This window comes from Perca flavescens, chromosome 22 (genome assembly GCF_004354835.1).
Source record: "Perca flavescens isolate YP-PL-M2 chromosome 22, PFLA_1.0, whole genome shotgun sequence".
Taxonomy (NCBI): Eukaryota; Metazoa; Chordata; class Actinopteri; order Perciformes; family Percidae; genus Perca; species Perca flavescens.
The window spans coordinates 21815637-21833473 of record NC_041352.1 but is presented as its reverse complement, the minus strand read 5'-3'; the positions used below and the strand labels follow the sequence as shown (position 1 = coordinate 21833473).

The 17837-nt window shown below is 41.0% G+C and overlaps 1 protein-coding gene across 2 annotated transcripts in view; it reads left to right on the top strand.

Moving 5' to 3' along the window:
- The first annotated feature begins 1772 nt into the window (after positions 1–1772).
- The window catches only part of LOC114549095 (collagen alpha-1(XVIII) chain-like), an 83128-nt gene continuing 67063 nt past the window's right edge, over positions 1773–17837 (top strand). For both annotated transcript variants that reach the window (XM_028569254.1, XM_028569253.1), the window contains exons 1-2: positions 1773–2111; positions 2204–2283. In XM_028569254.1, coding sequence (XP_028425055.1) covers positions 2101–2111; positions 2204–2283 — 91 coding nt within the window. In that variant the 5' untranslated portion in view covers positions 1773–2100. The remainder of the gene's footprint in view (positions 2112–2203; positions 2284–17837) is intronic.

Below are 17837 nucleotides of genomic sequence, written 5' to 3'. Positions count from 1 at the left end.
GTCTTCGTGAGGTCAGCGTAGCGAGGACGGCTTATCACTGACGCCGCCTCACTAACGGCATCGCTCGCAGGCCATGATGACTCTTATCTGTCTGAGCTGTCAGAAACAAGGTCACATCTTTATCAGTCTTCCCCTCTACCACACTGGCTCCTGCAGCTAGACTGGTAGATGGTTGTCTTGTTTGTAGGCAGATTGAGGCTCTTGAGTCCGTCTAAAAGCTAAATTATCTTACGTGTGGCTCTATTTCACTCTAAATGATTCCAACACCGGGACATGCAACAGTCTGCAGCTAAAGACAGTGTAGACTAGCTGCACTTTGTTGTTTACAAGTTATTACATTTTAATTAAATTATTTTAATTTTACCATACAGCCTTAGCAATAAACAAGCCGTTCTTTAATAATAAAAATAATAACTTTTATTTATATAGCTTTTATTTATTCATTTTTAATGTCACAGACTGTCGTTTTGTGTTCTTTTTAAAGGTCGGTTTAATCGGTTTTAGCACCAGTATTAGAAAAAAACACGATACCCAACCCTACAAGCCACAGTTCAAACTATTCTCTTCGTTCACCAAAAGTACATTTAATCATTAACACTGTGGTGTTGTATTTCTAATTGAGTAAATGCATTTGTGGTGTGTGCCAAGGTGGTCAGTAACATGGAGTTTGAAATCAACAGGTGCATTGGTAAAGTCAGCCTGAAGGCAAGGTTTACCATTTTCTATGGTCCAACACTCACTTTTGGTCACGAGTCTTGGTAGTGACCAAAAGAATAACGCCGTTTTTCCATTACATGATACCTGCTCCGCTCGCCTCGACTCTACTCGCCTCGAGTCGACGCACTGTGCGTCCGTTTTCCATTGCAGATTTTAGTACCGCCTCAGCGTGGCTGGTCATCATGGCAGCGCCATAAGTAAACTGCCGTGACCTAACGCGACACACACACACAGAACGTTGAAATTTAGTTTCAAATGAAGCTAGAGGCAGCAAAAAAATAAAACACAGCTGGCTAAACTATTTAAAAATGGCGGGTTTGTTCAGGACACCCCCCTCTGTCGCTTTCACGTCACCTTTTGGTATTGCCTCAGCTCGCTTGGAACCTCGACTGAGGTGGTGCTAAAAAAAGTACCTGTTGGCAGGTACCAGGTACTTTTTTTTCGTAATGGAAAACCAAAAAAGGCGAGTAGAGCCGAGGCGTGTTGAGCAGGTACCATGAAGGCTAATGGAAAAGCGCCATAAGATTGCTGAGCGAGCAAACACGAGTGTCCTACACAGGGTGCACGGGGTCATCTTAAGGGACAGCGTTAGCAACTCAGATATCTAGAGGGAGCTCAAGTTCAACTAATGCTCCACAGCTACCCCAATACATCAGAAACGCTCAACTTTTTCAAATATTTCATGATTGACGGATGACGGGGTTGACCTCCAATACATTAAAGCATGTTTTGAAAATAAAGTGGAATTGGCATGTAGTAGTTTTTACAGTCTGATAGTGGGATTTGGTTTGGTTACATTCCTGTAATGCCAGCGATAAGATGTTTTAGCTGTCTGAATATTTACTTTGATCCAGTGATAACTTCTAGTCTTTACTGGATATACTTAAAAGAAAGTTTTGAGCTTGATGCTGCAGCATCCTGATCCCTGAGGCATCTCCTCCCATAGGTGAAGGCCACACAAGAAAAGTGCTTTAAAGCACACGGGAAGTGAGAGAAACCACACCAGTGAGGAGGAGCAGAGGGGAGGAGGACTTAGCTGCAGTGTGTTAATTTGTATTTGGAGTTGTGATGTCTGAGGGGAGGGCTGGATTAGTAAAAGCGGTGGTCCGGAGAGAGACACGAGGAGTCGGGTTTCAGTTTTGCGAGGGCCCCTTGAGTCAAACGCACTGAAGCTGCCTTTGTTTGACTGGGAACCAGAAAAAGAGAGCAAGAGAGAGGAGGAGGAGAGTGAGAGGCTTTTAGTTAGGAGTGAGTGAGCGAAAGAGCCAGAGTGAGCTCCATCTCCCTCTCTCTCTCTCTGTCTCTGTCTCTCTCTCTCTTACCAAGGCTGTCACACAAGAACGGGACAACTTTAGTTTGGATCTAAGCTTACCATCACTGAAGATGACTTCCCGGTAAATGAAAGGCACTGTGTTTTCTATGAATAAGTTGTTTTAAGTCAACATTTAGTCCATTTTCCAACTCTTTACTTCATGTCTTTATGCAGCATTCCTCCCTGGCTCTTTGGATTACTTCTACTAGTGCTCCAGTTCTGCTGCCGTCGCTCCTCTGCTCAGCTGTTGGACGGTATGTGCACTCCGTCTGTCTCTTATTGCTGGATCATGTGCTTTTTCTTCTTCTGCTGTTTGGGGAGCTTTCTGCTGGCTCATGAGTTTTCATCTGCTGAATATGAATGGCGTCCTGGAAACTAAATATGTTACATCGAGGCACTGGATGATATTACCTTGAGAACAAAAATGCTTAAACAGCAACATTATTTGGTGTGCTATTATTGGGAGATCATATCAATGTTGAGGTGATAGATTAGGACATTATGAACTATTTAATGAATGTTATAGTAATGTTGAGGAAGTGATGTTGTTGCTTACATAATATACAAAAAGGCAAGCCAAGTTCTCTATTAATTCAATATTAAGTGTCACACATTTAAGCCCCGAGGGTATAATATTAAAGCAATATCATGGCAGGGCCACATTTTCTTATTTTCTCTTCCACTGCAAATCATTACTGGTTTATAATATATTATTCACATATAGGATGATTAAAGTGCCTATATTGCAAAGACCATGGGAAAGTCATGAGGTGTTTTTAAGTCTGCGTCTTGAGGGCATATTTGCATTAGACCCTCCATTTGATAAGATCAGTGCCTCCCATGGGGCATTTAAGGTTGTACTGGACCAGATCCAGTCACTCTACATGACACTGTTTATACTGAAAGTATAAGCCAAACTCTTTGGAAACTTTGAGCTTTTTTTTTTGGGAACCATTGTTTTTAGATGAAGTTGATGCCATTAGAGCCCATAGGAGAGGTTCCTGCTGGCTTCTGTTCTGTATGATGGTTTCAATTATATCTTCATGGACATGCTCCTCAGAGCCCATGTGTAGTGCGTTGCTGTCTTTGCAGGCTGTTTTCACAGCTTAAATCTAGATTTTCATGATGAATGGATCAATCAGGACACTCCAACATGGTTACAATTAGTGCTGAAAGAACTGCAGATTTTCTTTTCCATTGCAATTGGAAACAGACAAAACATCACAGCGTGCACATTGACAGACAGGCTCTGCAATCAGTAGCCTCTGCATAATTAAGGTAGCGAAGATGATGTAATGCTCAGAGATGAAGGTCAATTATGTCTGAGAGATTTTCTTTTTTTCAGTTTTCATTCTGGCCTTGAGACAGACCAATATGCCATGAATGCTTTCGTCAGTGGGCTGGAATCCAGATTGGCAGCAATGTGTGTGTGGATATCTTGACCTATGATTACCAAATGGACCTCCATGTCACAAAAGCAGCGTTGTCTGGGCACAGTCAAATAATCAGGGAGTCTCTTTAGCTAATGTGGCCCCCACGGAGCTTAATTGTCAGAGTCTGACATTTAGAATTAGACACCACTTTGGCTGCTGGTGGCTTAAAAAGTGTAGCCACTTTGCAATAAATCTCTTTACATAATTATTAGAGGAAGTGAACTATGATCTTCCAGGAATGAGTTTTGACTCAAAAGAAGTTGTAGAAATGGATGTTTGCAGCACAGCACAACTCGACATGGGATGTGTGTGTAAGGGTGGTGGGTGGAGTTTGGTTTATGTCTGACTAAAGAAAAGGTTTTTAAAGTGTGATTTCATGGTCCACTTTCCTCTAGTGTAGATCCTGCAGAGGCTGGCTGAGCCACAGGCTCCACTGTCAGGCTGTTTGTGCGTTTGCCATATTCATAATCCTCTGCCATGATTCACTTTTTCAAGAGGGGGAAAAAGTGTGTGTGTGTGTGTGTGTGTGTGTGTGTGTGCGCGCGCGCACGCATGCTGGCTCACTTGCCAGAGAGAGAGCACCAGGGACAAATATTTCCAGCTGTAAATATTCTTGAAAACAGAGCTGTCGCCGTGGCAACATTCACATTTCTGTGCACGATTGTTGAAAAATAGCTGATATTATTCACTTCCTTAGTGTGAAATAGGGCATGCTGCTTCTCTCAGCCTGTTGCTAGTGTGTTCGAATGTTTTTAGGTGGATGCAGCAGATGTGAGAGCTGCCAGAACAAAAGGATTTCCATGAATGGAAGATCAGTGTTGTCACACATTTCGGCCACAATGGCTATGTTGTCTAGATTGTATATCAACACCTTAACAGATAGTACATGGGTTAATGCATTCATTTTGTCGTCTCATTAATCAGAGAAATAATGTAGAAAGTAAACAGCAAGACAGAAAAACATGTAGAAGAATGAAAAAACAAAAGAGTTAATCGGCTGAAAAGTGAACGAATATGAAACTGAATTAATAAGTGAATGAATAAATTACTGACTTTTCTAACTTATTTAACAAAATAATGAGAGATTGGATCAATGAACAAATCCATGGATATTGGTATCAACAGATCTGTGATGAATGAATATCTTAGCAGGAAATACTTTAACGCATAGATAATTGAGTACACGAATGAGTTAATGTACAAATGATTCATGGAGTTATCAACAGAACAATTAATGAACTAATGAATGAACAAAAGAAAGGATTGATGGCTACATTGAGTAAATGATTGGGGGAATGGATGCAAGACAGAACAATGCACATATAAAGAAATGGAATGAATACATTTAATGAATGAGACAAGTAATCAGTTAGTTTGTAAGCAAATAAATGGCTGAATAAATGAGCAGGTGAATAGAGAAACAAAGGTTACACTTTACTTGAAGGTATCTACATAAGAGTGACATGACACTGTCATGAACGTGTCATAAACATTATAAACAAGTCATAAACGTTTATGACATAACGCTTCTGTCATTAAGTGTCATTCGGTTTTTGTCATGACAAGTTAGGGTTAGAGTCAGGGTTAGGGTTCATGTGACATGACAGTGTCATGTCACTTTTAAGCTGCAGACACACCGACCAGACAGCCGACCCTCGGCTGAAAAGGCAGTTGGACTGAGCAGTCTCCCCGAGTTGGTGAAAAAAGTGCCTCGGAACACACCGAAGACACGAGACGTAACAAGTCTCCATAACAGCAGGCGGCGCTAGTCTGTATTGTCGCCCAGCATGTCAGCTGATTGGACGAACGCGTCACGTGGGTCTGGTTTCTCCGGAAATTCAAAGACAGACTCTCATTGGGGCTTGTTGCGAATACCATCTCATATTGTACTAAAATAGTTCACCGAAACGTGTTTCTGAAAACATTTTAAGCGAGAAATAGGCCATGCAGTTGCTGAATCGGTCTTCATTTCAGATCAACAAAAGTCAGTTTAAAAGATTTTCGTCAGATTTTGAGAGACTCTAGTCACCTCATTCCGCTCGCCATTTCCGGGTTACCAATCAGATGGGTCATTTGAGTCCGACTGCCTGCAGTGCCCGCCCCGCCGATTATACAAGTCAAATCGGCCAAAATGAAGGCCGACGGCCCCTCGGATGGACTACGGCACGGAACACACCGAACAGACTCGAGTCACTGACCTCGCCAGACTGTCCAACGGGCGATTATCGGCTTGGTGTGTCAGCGCCTTTATGTAGATACCTTCAAGTGAAGTGTTACCGAAACTAATTTACAGTAGGGGTGGGAATCACAGAGCACCTCCTGATGTTTGAGTCGAGTTGGTGTGTGTGTGTGTGGGGGGTGTTGGTTTTAGGAAGGGGGAACAATTGAGCACATGATAGTTTTAATTGTAAATTAGGTGTGACTGTGGTTGTAAATTTGTATATTTTAATGTTTTGTATTTTACTTGCATGGAATTTTTATTGTGTTACTGATCTGTTAAGGGACTACGGGCGGAAAATAGCACTTGTGCTACAACCTGGCACAATGCATCTCTCCTTGTTCTTATACAAGGTTAATGTTAACTTGTGCATTGTCCCTGTTTAAATAAAATGAATCTGAATCTGATACAGTAATTCTGCGATCGCAGATCAATATATTGCTAGAAAATCCTATAATGATGCGTCACGATACCGATACACTTTTGTATCTAATCAATGTATTGTATGAATACAAAATGCTTGTGAAAAGCTTAAGTGCAGCTTTTCACTCTTTATTCACTGCAAGTCCAAACTGTTAGAATGCAGCGCAAGTTTTTCAGTCTGTAAATTCAAAATGACACAACTACAGTACAGAGCAACTATGGGTCCAGACACTGCTGTCCGCCATCCCGTAGAAACGCTCTTTCTCTTCGGCTCATTAACTCCTGTTTCCCTCATTCAATGCGTGGAGCGCCACCTCGAGGAGCCATGAAGTAGCGACGCTGGGAGGAGGGAAATCTACTTAGAGCGCCTTATTTTATCTATTAAAATAGATATTTGGCGCCAGCGTATTGATTTTCGTTTCAGACGAAGACGACATAGCCTATTGCCGTATTGATATTTTGGGTTCCACCCCTAATAAACCGTATGTACTCGCTGCAGAGGACCATCCTCAGTATATAGCCTTTGTTTTTGTTTTTCTATAGCTCTGGTTTTCATTCTGCAGAAGACTCATGAAAGCATACTCTTTAGGCATTAGCTGCTTTTAATCTGCACTAATGATGAACATGTTAAACGCAGTAAACGATAAAACATCTTTAGCCCGCGGTTCTGACGCGCTCATTGTGCGCGCATTCACACACACACACACACACACATACTGTACATTTGCACACGCTCGCCTATGCCTATATACCACACCCACAGAAAGAGGACACACATGCACATCTGCTGTACACATGGTAATTACTCACAAATGATAATGTTTTTAATTATCTTGATGAAAGGACGTGAGTGCCTGGCACACAGTTGGCCATTAGGGATAATGAATATGATGATGTGGCTGATGATGTTAGTCTCAGAGAACGTGGTGATGGCGATTACAGTACATCGGGGTGATGATGAAGATAATGACGGTGAGGACAATGGGGACAATAAGAATGACCGACATGATTATGATGCAAGATCAGTGAAGTGACAAACGGTTTCCTACATAGGGCCCTATCAAATCCATTAGATTTTTTTTTTCAAATTCCATGTTTTCGGCGGTAAGGTCCCTGCCTCTGCTCAATTATTTTTTATCCTCAGTGGGGACAAAATGTATAGAGATGTATGCATAGAAGTATTTTTAACTAAATAAGCGCTGTAATGTGAACAGTCTATTGTGCGATAGAACGATAAACTCCGAGCGGCAGTTGCTGGTTGTATTTAGCCACTACAGAGCTCCGGGACGCCGGCTACCAGCGGCAGTTGTTTAGCCGCCAATAGGTGACTGTGAGCTGGGTACAGGCACCGCCAGATGAAGTTGAGTTAAGCCAGAAAAAGTGAGCGTCATGCGTCCCTGACAGTTAAATTTAGGAAAAAGATCATGGTTTGGATTAAAGGAAAGTGCTTTTCCTGGGTGAAAGTATTTTTTTTTTTTTTGCGGCGAAGTGAATTCCACTCTCCGGTTTGAAAGCGCCGTGTTTTATGTTGACACCACGTTGTGCTATTTCATTTTGAGATTATTTTCCATTGGATATTGAAGTCAAGTGTTTTGCCATGGCCAGCTGAGTGGCTCTATATCCATGGTATTGGAAGGGGGATTTAATTCTGGCATGTTTTGTTTTGTTGTGCATGATCAAACCCCCGTGCTACTCTATTTTAACCATAATGGGCCATAATGGTGGAGCCACTGACTTCAACAGATTCATACATGGACCACTTTTGACCCACTGATGAAGCTGTTTTAGCAGAACATTTGGGTCCCACATGGGCTTCAAGTTAATTTAAAGAGTTTATTTACAAACCAAAACCGATAGCATTTTGACAAACTGACATTCACCGTTTTATCTGACTTTTTAAGTTAAACAAAGTCTGGCATACTATCAAAGGCAGGACTCATTATTTTCTTCTTTTTTATCTGTTGTTTGTTTAGGGAAGGTCAACTGAGTGTGTTTGCTCCTTTCTTTTTTTTTTGCTACCCCTTCCCCCAGATCAGGTTTCTCTATATTTCCCCTGCTGTTGTGGGGGCCGACTCACGGCAGGATGATGATCCTCCTGTCACAAACAAGCCAACCTCACCAACCTTTACATCGCCACTACTCTGTCTGAATATGAGCTTTATAAGATGTGAAACTGATCACAAAATCCTTTCAGAATATTGACTGCGTTTTCAATAATTCCTAGCTCAAGTTATTTAGAATCATCTAGTAACTTGACTCTGAATTAGTCCATCCATTGTTTAGTGCCCCTGGTTTCTTGATTGATTAAACGTGGCTGCAAAAGGTTGTGTTATTAAAACAGTTTGAAGGCCATCCATGGATTGCATTATAAGTACAAAAGACTGTCTTGGCGTTTTGCTTTTTTTTTATTTGAATAAAAGTGCTGGCATGGCTGCTGCAGTGACTTTTTGTTTCCTAATTCTGGAAACCATTAAGGAAAGGAAAGCTTGTTTCTGAGAAAGAGGGTTTCTCTCCTGTATCCAAACAAAAGCTTGGGAGAAATTTAGATGTCAGTTGGACAAAAATGGAAAAAGAGACAGGCAGTTTTTTTTTTTTATTCTATTCATCCAAAATCTGACATGAAAAGCTGACATAGGTAGCAGTAACATCTGTACGTTGGCTCTTCATTATAGATTTTCCAACAGACGTAAGGTGACACCACGTTTAATGAAGTAACGGGTATATCCTTCAATTTGATCTCAATTCTGACTCAACGAGAGGTTTGGCTTTAAGTTGATATAGGTCGTCTGGACAGCAGACCTGCTCAGAGGTAACATGAGGTTTTGATTAAAAGTGTAATTTCAACTCGAGCACAGTAAGATTGTCAGTGCTGTCCAACAATGATTTCATGAATGAGCAAGAAAACCAACCATGGGCAGCTCTGGAGACTTTTAAAGTCTGTGGCGTTTTCCTATAAATTGATGTGCAGTTTGTTTCCGTTTACCTCATGATGTAACACAGGGGTCTTCAACGTTTTTAGGCCAAGGACCCCTCAGCTGAAAAAAGAGACGGAGCAAGGACCCTTTACTATAATATAATCTATAATATTGAGTCGCATATTAAACTGGGCCTACAATGACGTGTGGGGCTGCCTAGGGCCTTTATATATATATCTTTTTATGGTGCATACAATACTAAGGTGTTAAAATAATAGTTGTTGACATATTCATACATGTATACACCATGTTTTAATGTTACAATGTGGAACAGTGAATCCTGAAGCTTAACTTTATCTGTGGATGGCTACCTTACCTATAGGCCAGTAAGCCTATCATCAATGCTATGTAAATTAAATTAAAGTTTATTGATCCCCAGTGGGGAAATTACAATTTACACTCTGTTTGTTAGAAATCACTACACACAGGCCTGAAATACACACAGACATGCTCAGGACCAGTGCCAGTGCTGGACCAGCACCCTGAGCAGTTGAGGAGGGTACGGTGCCTTGCTCAAGAGCACCTGGCAGTGCCCAGGAGGTGAAACTGGCATCTCTCCAGCTACCAATCCAAACTCTGTACTTTGGTCCCAACCCAAGTCCCTATGGACTGAGCTACTGCCACCCCAAAAAAAAGATTTATCTTTACAAATAATATGTTTGACTCATGTTAATGTATATTTTCAGACATATATATTATTTATTTGTTTAAACTATCCTACTCTGAGGACCCCCCTAGGGGTCCCCGACCCCCTGTTGAAGAGGAGTGAAGAGAAGTGAGTCAACTTATATCCAGTTCCTCAAACGCATGATTCAAGGCAGGTCTTCCTATTTAATTACAACACTGTGCACCAGAGCTGTCACCAATTTAAAGAAACAACCAAAGGAGATCTGGACGACTATGAGGTAGGCAAGGTAGAAGTGGCCAGATGTTTTTTTCACCATGCAGATGTGTGTTTACACTCTGCATGTCAAATGTGCAGAGGCCTGTGTAAGTATTATGAGGTAATGATATACATAATGGTCACATTTTAGACATTTGGCAGGTGCTTACATGAAAAGTAATTCACTTTTGGATACAAAACCATAACACACATCTCTCGTTTTGTTATTATGCTTATGCTGTCATCTCCTACAGCTAGTGAGCTGTATCAGTGTTTGGCTCAAGAACACTTTGCAAGATGAAGGATTTTTGGGACCGGGACGTTTACTTTTACAAAATAAAAGGGTGATCACACCAATTTGACTCAGGGTAGCTAGCCAGGCTAGAGCTCAGCTGAAAACTGTCCATTTGATCTGCCTTAACTGGAGACAAAAGCCCCAATCATCTCTTGGCATCAACAGTCAAAACTGAAAAGTTGAAGAGAAAATGTCTCAGGAGTAGGCAGTTGATATCCTGGTTATAAAGTCCTTTTTAAACTTGGAACATTCAAAACCATTCTCTGAAATTTAACCAGAATTATAATTGTATCCTCTCTCAATTAACTGTAGCCTATGTATTTGTTTGCTCTCGGGAGAGTGACACAAGCTCTTCTTGCTGCAAGTTCAAATTGATTCAAGATGTGCTGCAGATTTTGTGTTGCACATGTCTCTGCATCCCAGATTATTCCTCTTGACTACCAACTTCCAAATTTGTTCCAATATGACAGCTGTTATCATCTTCATCTGGCTCCTTAATGTGCTCATATTATGCTTTTTGGCTTTTCCCCCCCATTTCCATATCTTTTTTGTGCACGTTATAGGTTTACAAAGTGAAAAAGCCCAAAGTCCACCCCAAAGGGCCCTACCATCTCCAACAGAAAACACTGTTCACAAACTGCTCCAAACAGCTCTGTTGTAATCCAGCCTTGTAACACACGTTTTAATGCTCGCCTAGCTGCTAGCGTGGCACACCCTCATACTCTGCTTCTGACTGGCTAGTAGTCCTTAGCTAGCTACTGCTCATGTGCGACTCCCAACAAAGATGGAACAGAAGTGCGATGCCTCACTCTGTAGCTAAAACAGAGAGCTCAACACACAGGGTGAAAAGAGGAGCTGCAGCAATGTGCAGTACAACAAAAATATGGTGTTTTTTGAAAATTAAACCTTTTCTGGTACAACCTCTAAATACAATTATGAACCTGAAAATGAACACAATATGAGCTCTTTAATAATGCCTTTTACACACGATCAATGCACTTTGTTGTTTTTGTGACTTCTTCCCTTTCATTCTTTGTGTCATTGATTTATTTTGTACTGTTTTTGAGGAAGAGATGTGATGAACTCCTGAAAAAGTTTCAAAAGGAAACGGGAAACACTGTTCAAGCAGTACAAGGATCGCTGTAAAATGAATTTGTGAGTACGGTTTCTGCTGACTAAACACTCAGAGGAAAGCTGCTCCACAGTCTCTTGGCCACGATGGCTGTATCTGCAAATGATCTAAATCAAACCCAAAACCAACTGTGCGTTATCCTGGAGGGTAAACCGGAATAGGCAAAATTTGTCTGGACAAAACAAGCCACTACGGAGGAGATGCCTGACTTCCTTCAAAGCGTGAAACCAAAGGATAGTATGGGATGGATTCTGTGTGGGAGGGTAAATGTGCGACGCCAAATATCACCTCGACCTCCTTCCTTTGTACTATTGTAGTTTATTGTCATGTGTCCTTTTTTAGTAGTGGATTTATATTAGCCCTTTAAATAGATCAGCGAAAGAATCTTTTTTTTTGCTTGATGTGGTCGACTGTTTTTCTTCCCGGGCCTTCATTTTAATGTTGGACAGAACAGCACTTTGCCTCCTTTCTGGATCCAGCTTTTGTTAATGCTGTCTTTTCATGTGACGTTTGAATTCCAAAATGTGATAAATCTGTATGTCAGTGTCTATCTTCATGTGGTGTTTTATCTATTTAAACTTTTGTGATGCGAGTGATCATACCGTTTTTCTACCAGATGCTTAGATCCCCATATTCCATGATGGTGCCAATAAAGATCCCGTACTGAACATACATAGAACCTGAGGGATCAACACTCCCTCTGAAGGAGTCATAATGGCTTCCTTCTTGTTAATGAATGTTATTTCTTTACATTCTTTGGATTCGAGCAAGTTGAGCATCCACACACAGGTCATAGGTCGAGCTCCCTTGTTGCTCAACTCTGCCGCAGATGCTGTGATTGAGTTTCTAACGGTGTGTTTACACAGTAAAGCTTAAGAGGAGCTGTGACTAGAAGATAGCAAATTAGAAGTCCCAGGCCAGCTGTAGAGGTGTGAATCTTCACTGATCTCCCGATTCGATTACGATTATCATGTCAGCAATTCAATTCGATTCGATATCACGGTGCGTCAAATACATTTTTCTATTAAAGCCATGCAGGATATTTAATTCATAGCTTTTCAAGCTTCAAAAACAAAATATCCTGCAGTGCTCTAATACTAAATAAAATGGATACATAAAACTACAGCACTGAGCACATGGCACTTCCTGAATGTGCAAAACATAACGGAATATGTAAACAGAAATGTTGTTAGGCCTACATTACATTGTAAACAGAAATAATCAATTATGAGCCTGACGATCATCGATGCAGCATCATCCATGTCCACGATTCGATGCATCGATTATTTGATTAATTTCAACACCTCTAGCCAGCTGCTGGGAAAGAGAAACACTTTTTGATCCCTTCAACATCCACTGATGAAGTTCCCTTGAGCAAGGCTCCTAACTGGCAGTTTCTGTAGCTGTTCACTGGCCAATGATACACTGTGGCTGTTGACGGTTTGAGCGCGTGCAACTGTAATTGTGACGCAGGATGAAAAGAAAATTCCTCTCTGTAGCTGAGTGTCGGAACATTGCAAGCACATTAAACATGGTTACAGCTGTAAAGGGCATGGCTGAGACTGAACCACAGTACACCCTGTGTACTATGAGGACATTTTACTGAAAAAAAAAAGTATAACTTATGAGTTTTCCTGCATACCTTTTTAAGGAAATAGCATACTCATGCAGTAGGTTGCCGTCAGAGGTGCATCAAAACTGCAATTTACGAAAATGTAAAGTGGTCCGAATTAGCGTGTTTGTTTTTCTGGGAGCGGCCTGCTTCCTGCCTTCTGCACCACAGAAGCCCGATCGGTGAAAACACGGAATTTCTTACAGTCTGGAAAGTGTCTGTCAGGCCCGGAAAGACTGAGTTGAAACAAGCAGGTGTCTGTTCATCTGGAGACCACAGAGAGAGAGGACATGTCCTGTCACACAGCAACGGAGCATCGGAGTGTCTCACGAGGTCATGGAGTGCAGAGCAGCTGTGTGGGGGCTCTAAAACATGCATAGAAGAAGTTAGGATCTCAGTGTCCCTGATTTGCCTCAATCCTTCTTAAATTAGTATTGTCTATTTATGATAATGTGAAAAAGTGAATAGCCAAATATGTGTACATGCTGGTGTGTGGGCAGGTATGGATATGTGTGCAGCGCCTTTCTACTTGAGTGTCCGCTCTGTAGGAGGAGTGCTCCTCCAATAGCGAGCAGTCATCTGTGGGAACAGATTTATGAAGACTTACTTTTTCATTTTGAAATCTCACCTTTACCCTCCTTTTGCCTGTTTTATTGGTCTGTTGCGTCTAAACCAGGATGTTGGCGTTGAAGATAAGGATGTTATTCTCCCTGTATAGTCTTATTGCTATACTTGACTAAAGGTAGCACTTTATTTGAACTCGGGTAATCTTTATTGGAAGTTTTAGCTAATCATCCACAAATGGTGATAGTGAACATTTACTGTAATTCCTAAAGCGTAGGTTTTAAAGTGCTCATATTCTGCTCATTTTCAGGTTCATAATTGTATTTAGAGGTTATATCAGAATAGGCTTACATGATTTAATTTTCAAAAAACACCATATTTGTGTTGTACTGCACATTGCTGCAGCTCCTCTTTTCACCCTGTGTTGAGGTCTCTGTTTTAGCTACAGAGTGAGACATCACGCTTCTCTTCCATCTTTGTTAAGGACTACTAACCAGTCAGAAGCAGAGTATGAGGGCGTGCCACGCTAGCAGCTAGGCGAGCATTATAACGTGTGTTACAAAGTGACGCACGTTTGTCACGGAAGTAAAGGCTGGACTACAACAGAGCTGTTTGGAGCAGTTTGTGAACAGTGTTTTCTATTGGAGATGGTAAATCCCTTTGGGTTGGACTTTGGGCTTTTTCACTTTGTAAACCGATTACATGCACAAAAAGACATTTTGCCTGGCTGCAAGAATTTGCTCCCTTTCAGTATGTGTATTAAGGTGTCCACATAACTTTGGCTTTATAGTGTATAGGCAGGACAGTTTATCTTTGGGATTATCTTTGATGTTGCTCAGAAAATATAAAAGCATAGGTTCAATTTGAATAAAACTGGGTAAAAAAAGAATGCGTCTGTGCTTACATTTGACAAACCTCCACAGGATTACAGCAGGTCACAGACCAGTGTTACTTGTATGTTGTCCCAACCTTGAACCTCTATGGCTCTGGTTTTGCCTCCTGTCTAGCTGATGAATTACTTCTGGTCATCAGCAAACAAAATAACAGACTTCAAAGAAAATCTTAACTTTTCGCCACAGAAACCCAAACTTTGTACCGTTTGTTTAACTTGTTTGTCTTGTTTCTGTAGTTGGAACATGATTGCCCATTCTCACGACCACCTGTTTGATTCCTATTGGAACAATGAAGTGTTCGTAAGATGTAAGTCTTTCTGGTGAACTATATTATATGTTTTTTTATTTTTATTTTTTCATGGAAAGATCAACATGGCGATAGCTTCTAGCAAACGAGCGATAGACAGATTCCCTGAAGAGCATCTGCAGCAAGGGTTTCTGATTGTTTCCCAGCGGGAGGTGGGATTAGTGGTGATGTTGATGGTGGGATAAGTGGTGAAGTAGACTGGTTTTGTCGCGTGTGTGTGTGTGTGTGTGTGTGTGTGTGTGTGTCCGTTTGTGCGCGCTCAGCTGGTCCGCAGCTGGGTTGTTTTTGAACACACTGTCAGCCCACTTCCTGAAAGTCCCACCACAAATCTAATTAATGGTTTGGTCTCAGTTGACCCTATTGTGTCACCACCGCTGGCAAGTAAACATCAACAAACATCTGGCTTCGGCCCTTCTCTCTTTTTCTGTTTAATTAGTCCTTTAATTAGTTTAACACCTTCATGTTGCATTGCCTGATTTTATCCTTTTTTTCTGTTTTCATTTTTTTCCCTCATATTTTGTCGGTAATCATCTGTCTCTCTCTCCTTATCTAATTCCTCCTTATTTATTGTAACTTTCATTTTCGTTGCTCGTGACCTCCCACAGTTCTGAAGAGAGCTGAGTGTTGTTTGTGTGTTTATTTATCCTGGAAATTCATGGAGGAAATAAGTACGTGAAAATCAGAAAGTCAGTTTCTTACCTTGGTTTGTGGTTAGCTGTTTGCTGTTGGCCTCTCATTAGCGTTACCAGTTTTTATGTGTGTGCATGTAGTAGACTCTTTCACGTCTGCCACTTCAAAACTGCAAACTATGTAGCACCTTTCCATCAAAACAGAAGCACTCAGTGGTGATGGTTCTATATTACTGTAGAACCTGGTTCTATATTACCCCCCTTTCTTTCCCTATACCTTTTTGCCCTCCTTCTACAGTCTAACAGCCTAGACTGATACAGGTAGAGATGGAAAGATAGAAGATATAACTTATTCCTCAGTGGTATGGTTGTGGCATCTAATTTGGAGTTCACACCATTTACAGCAGTGTTGAATTTAGTTGTACCATCACTGCCGCTGCTGCTGCTGCAATAGTTATATTTCTAACCATCAATATGGGATTCGCTAAAAAACACTGCATACAAATTTAAATTCTAGAAGGCTGCAAGCATAAGCTCAAGTTTGTGTGGTCAGAGAGTTGATTCAAACATCTTGTGACTGGTTTCCCCACTTGTTTAAGGTCTGAAGTGGTGGATTTATAACAGATTAGATAGATTTGTTGCGTATGGTTCTGGTTGATATGTGTTGGAGTATGAAATGCGTTTTTCTGGTATCCATCATATGGTCATGACGTGTTGTTGAAGATGTTGAAGTCTGTGTAATTATAACTGACAAAACGGCTCACAAGAGGGATCCTTAGTATCCATCCAAATGGCTTCAATGTTTATGAGAGAAGCATTTTGGGTGTTTTTCATTTCTCTGCACTTTTTTTTATCCTTGTCATAGCTTCAGAGTTCACTTCAGCCTGTAGTGCAGTGCTGCCTACAATAATTCTAATACGTTTAGTTAGCAAAAGTGGCCAGCGATGGGATTTTGATTATATAAGTAAAGAGATAACAAAACAAATTTAGATCAATTCAATTCAGGTTTTATTTATAGTGTCAAATCATAACAGAAGTTCTCTCAGGACACTTTCCAGATGGAGTAGATCTAGACCACACACAGTGAATTACAGAGAATCAACAATTCCCCAAAGAGCATGCATTTGAAGCGACAGCAGCAAGGGAAAAACTTCCTTGGTGTCCAGAAGGTGTCCACCTACAGCCATGAGAATACTGTTTGCAAGGAATGATTCTTCTGAATGCAAACTGTATAAACATCTTAGATGTTAGAGGTGAAAACATGTTGGTCCAGTTCTGTTGAGCCTTTACTTTATAAGGATAGAACGTTTCAAATTTGGTAGCTCCCCAAAATGTAAGATGAGAACCATGAAGTTCACAAGCAAAACAGTGCAGCTGTAATGACTTCATGTTTAAAATCGGTTTATTTAACATCAAAGCTTTGTGGGTTATTCTCAAATATTTTGGTTGATTATTGTTAAGTCAGACAACAAAAGATAGATAGATAGATAGATAGATAGATAGATAGATAGAAGGGTTAGGTACCGATACCTGGTGCTAATATGGCACCGGTGCCTAGACGGCCGCTATATACCGGACCGAATAGCAAGAGTGATTTCGGTGCCACAGAAATGCCGGACAGGCAACAGAAACACTGGTATGTGTATATATATATATATATATATATCTGTAATATATTTTCACACTGGAGAGAAGCTGTACTGGTGTGAACAATGTGGGAAAACTTCTTCTCAGAGTGGTAGCCTTGAATGCCACTGACGACTCTTTGGGGATCCACTTCAAAGGTGAATTTAAATATCTAGCTACACAAGGCGTTTTCAACAAAAACACAAAAGAAAATGAAGCATAGCTTAAGTTCTGACAGGTCACGGAGTCAAGCTCGGCTATTATCTCAGCTCCTAGCTGACAGTTCCTAAGCCAGCACGCCAGCTGATGGCTTAGCTGATTCCCTCTTTTGATTGGATTTCCAAATAGCGTGCTTTATAACTGCTTTTCCCAGCCTACCTTGCTGCATCTCCGCCAGCGCTTGCAACCTACCTCCACCCCAGCTCCTCCTTTCAAATTAATGTTGTCTGACTTAATCAATGTCGTGTCTCTGTCATTGAGGCTGCTCTGTTGTGTACCCTATGGGGATCCTGCACTGCTGCTATCCCCCGCTTAAGGCTTTCTATACATGTATAGAACAGAGCCATACCGCCGAATACAAATAGCAGATGAATGGATCTATTTTGACAAAGTGGTCCTGACTGAAATAGTTCTGAATAAAAAGTTAGTTTGTGAAAACCATTGCTGGTCAATAATGACTGCAAGCATGACATTAAACAACCAGTCTTAAGTGTAAATGAAGATGTCTAAAAAAACCATTCTTGAGCTACGTTAAAGTACTTTCTAGTGGCGTAGCAGCATTTGAGGTGGTCGGAAAAAAATTGGATTTCTAGTGGCTG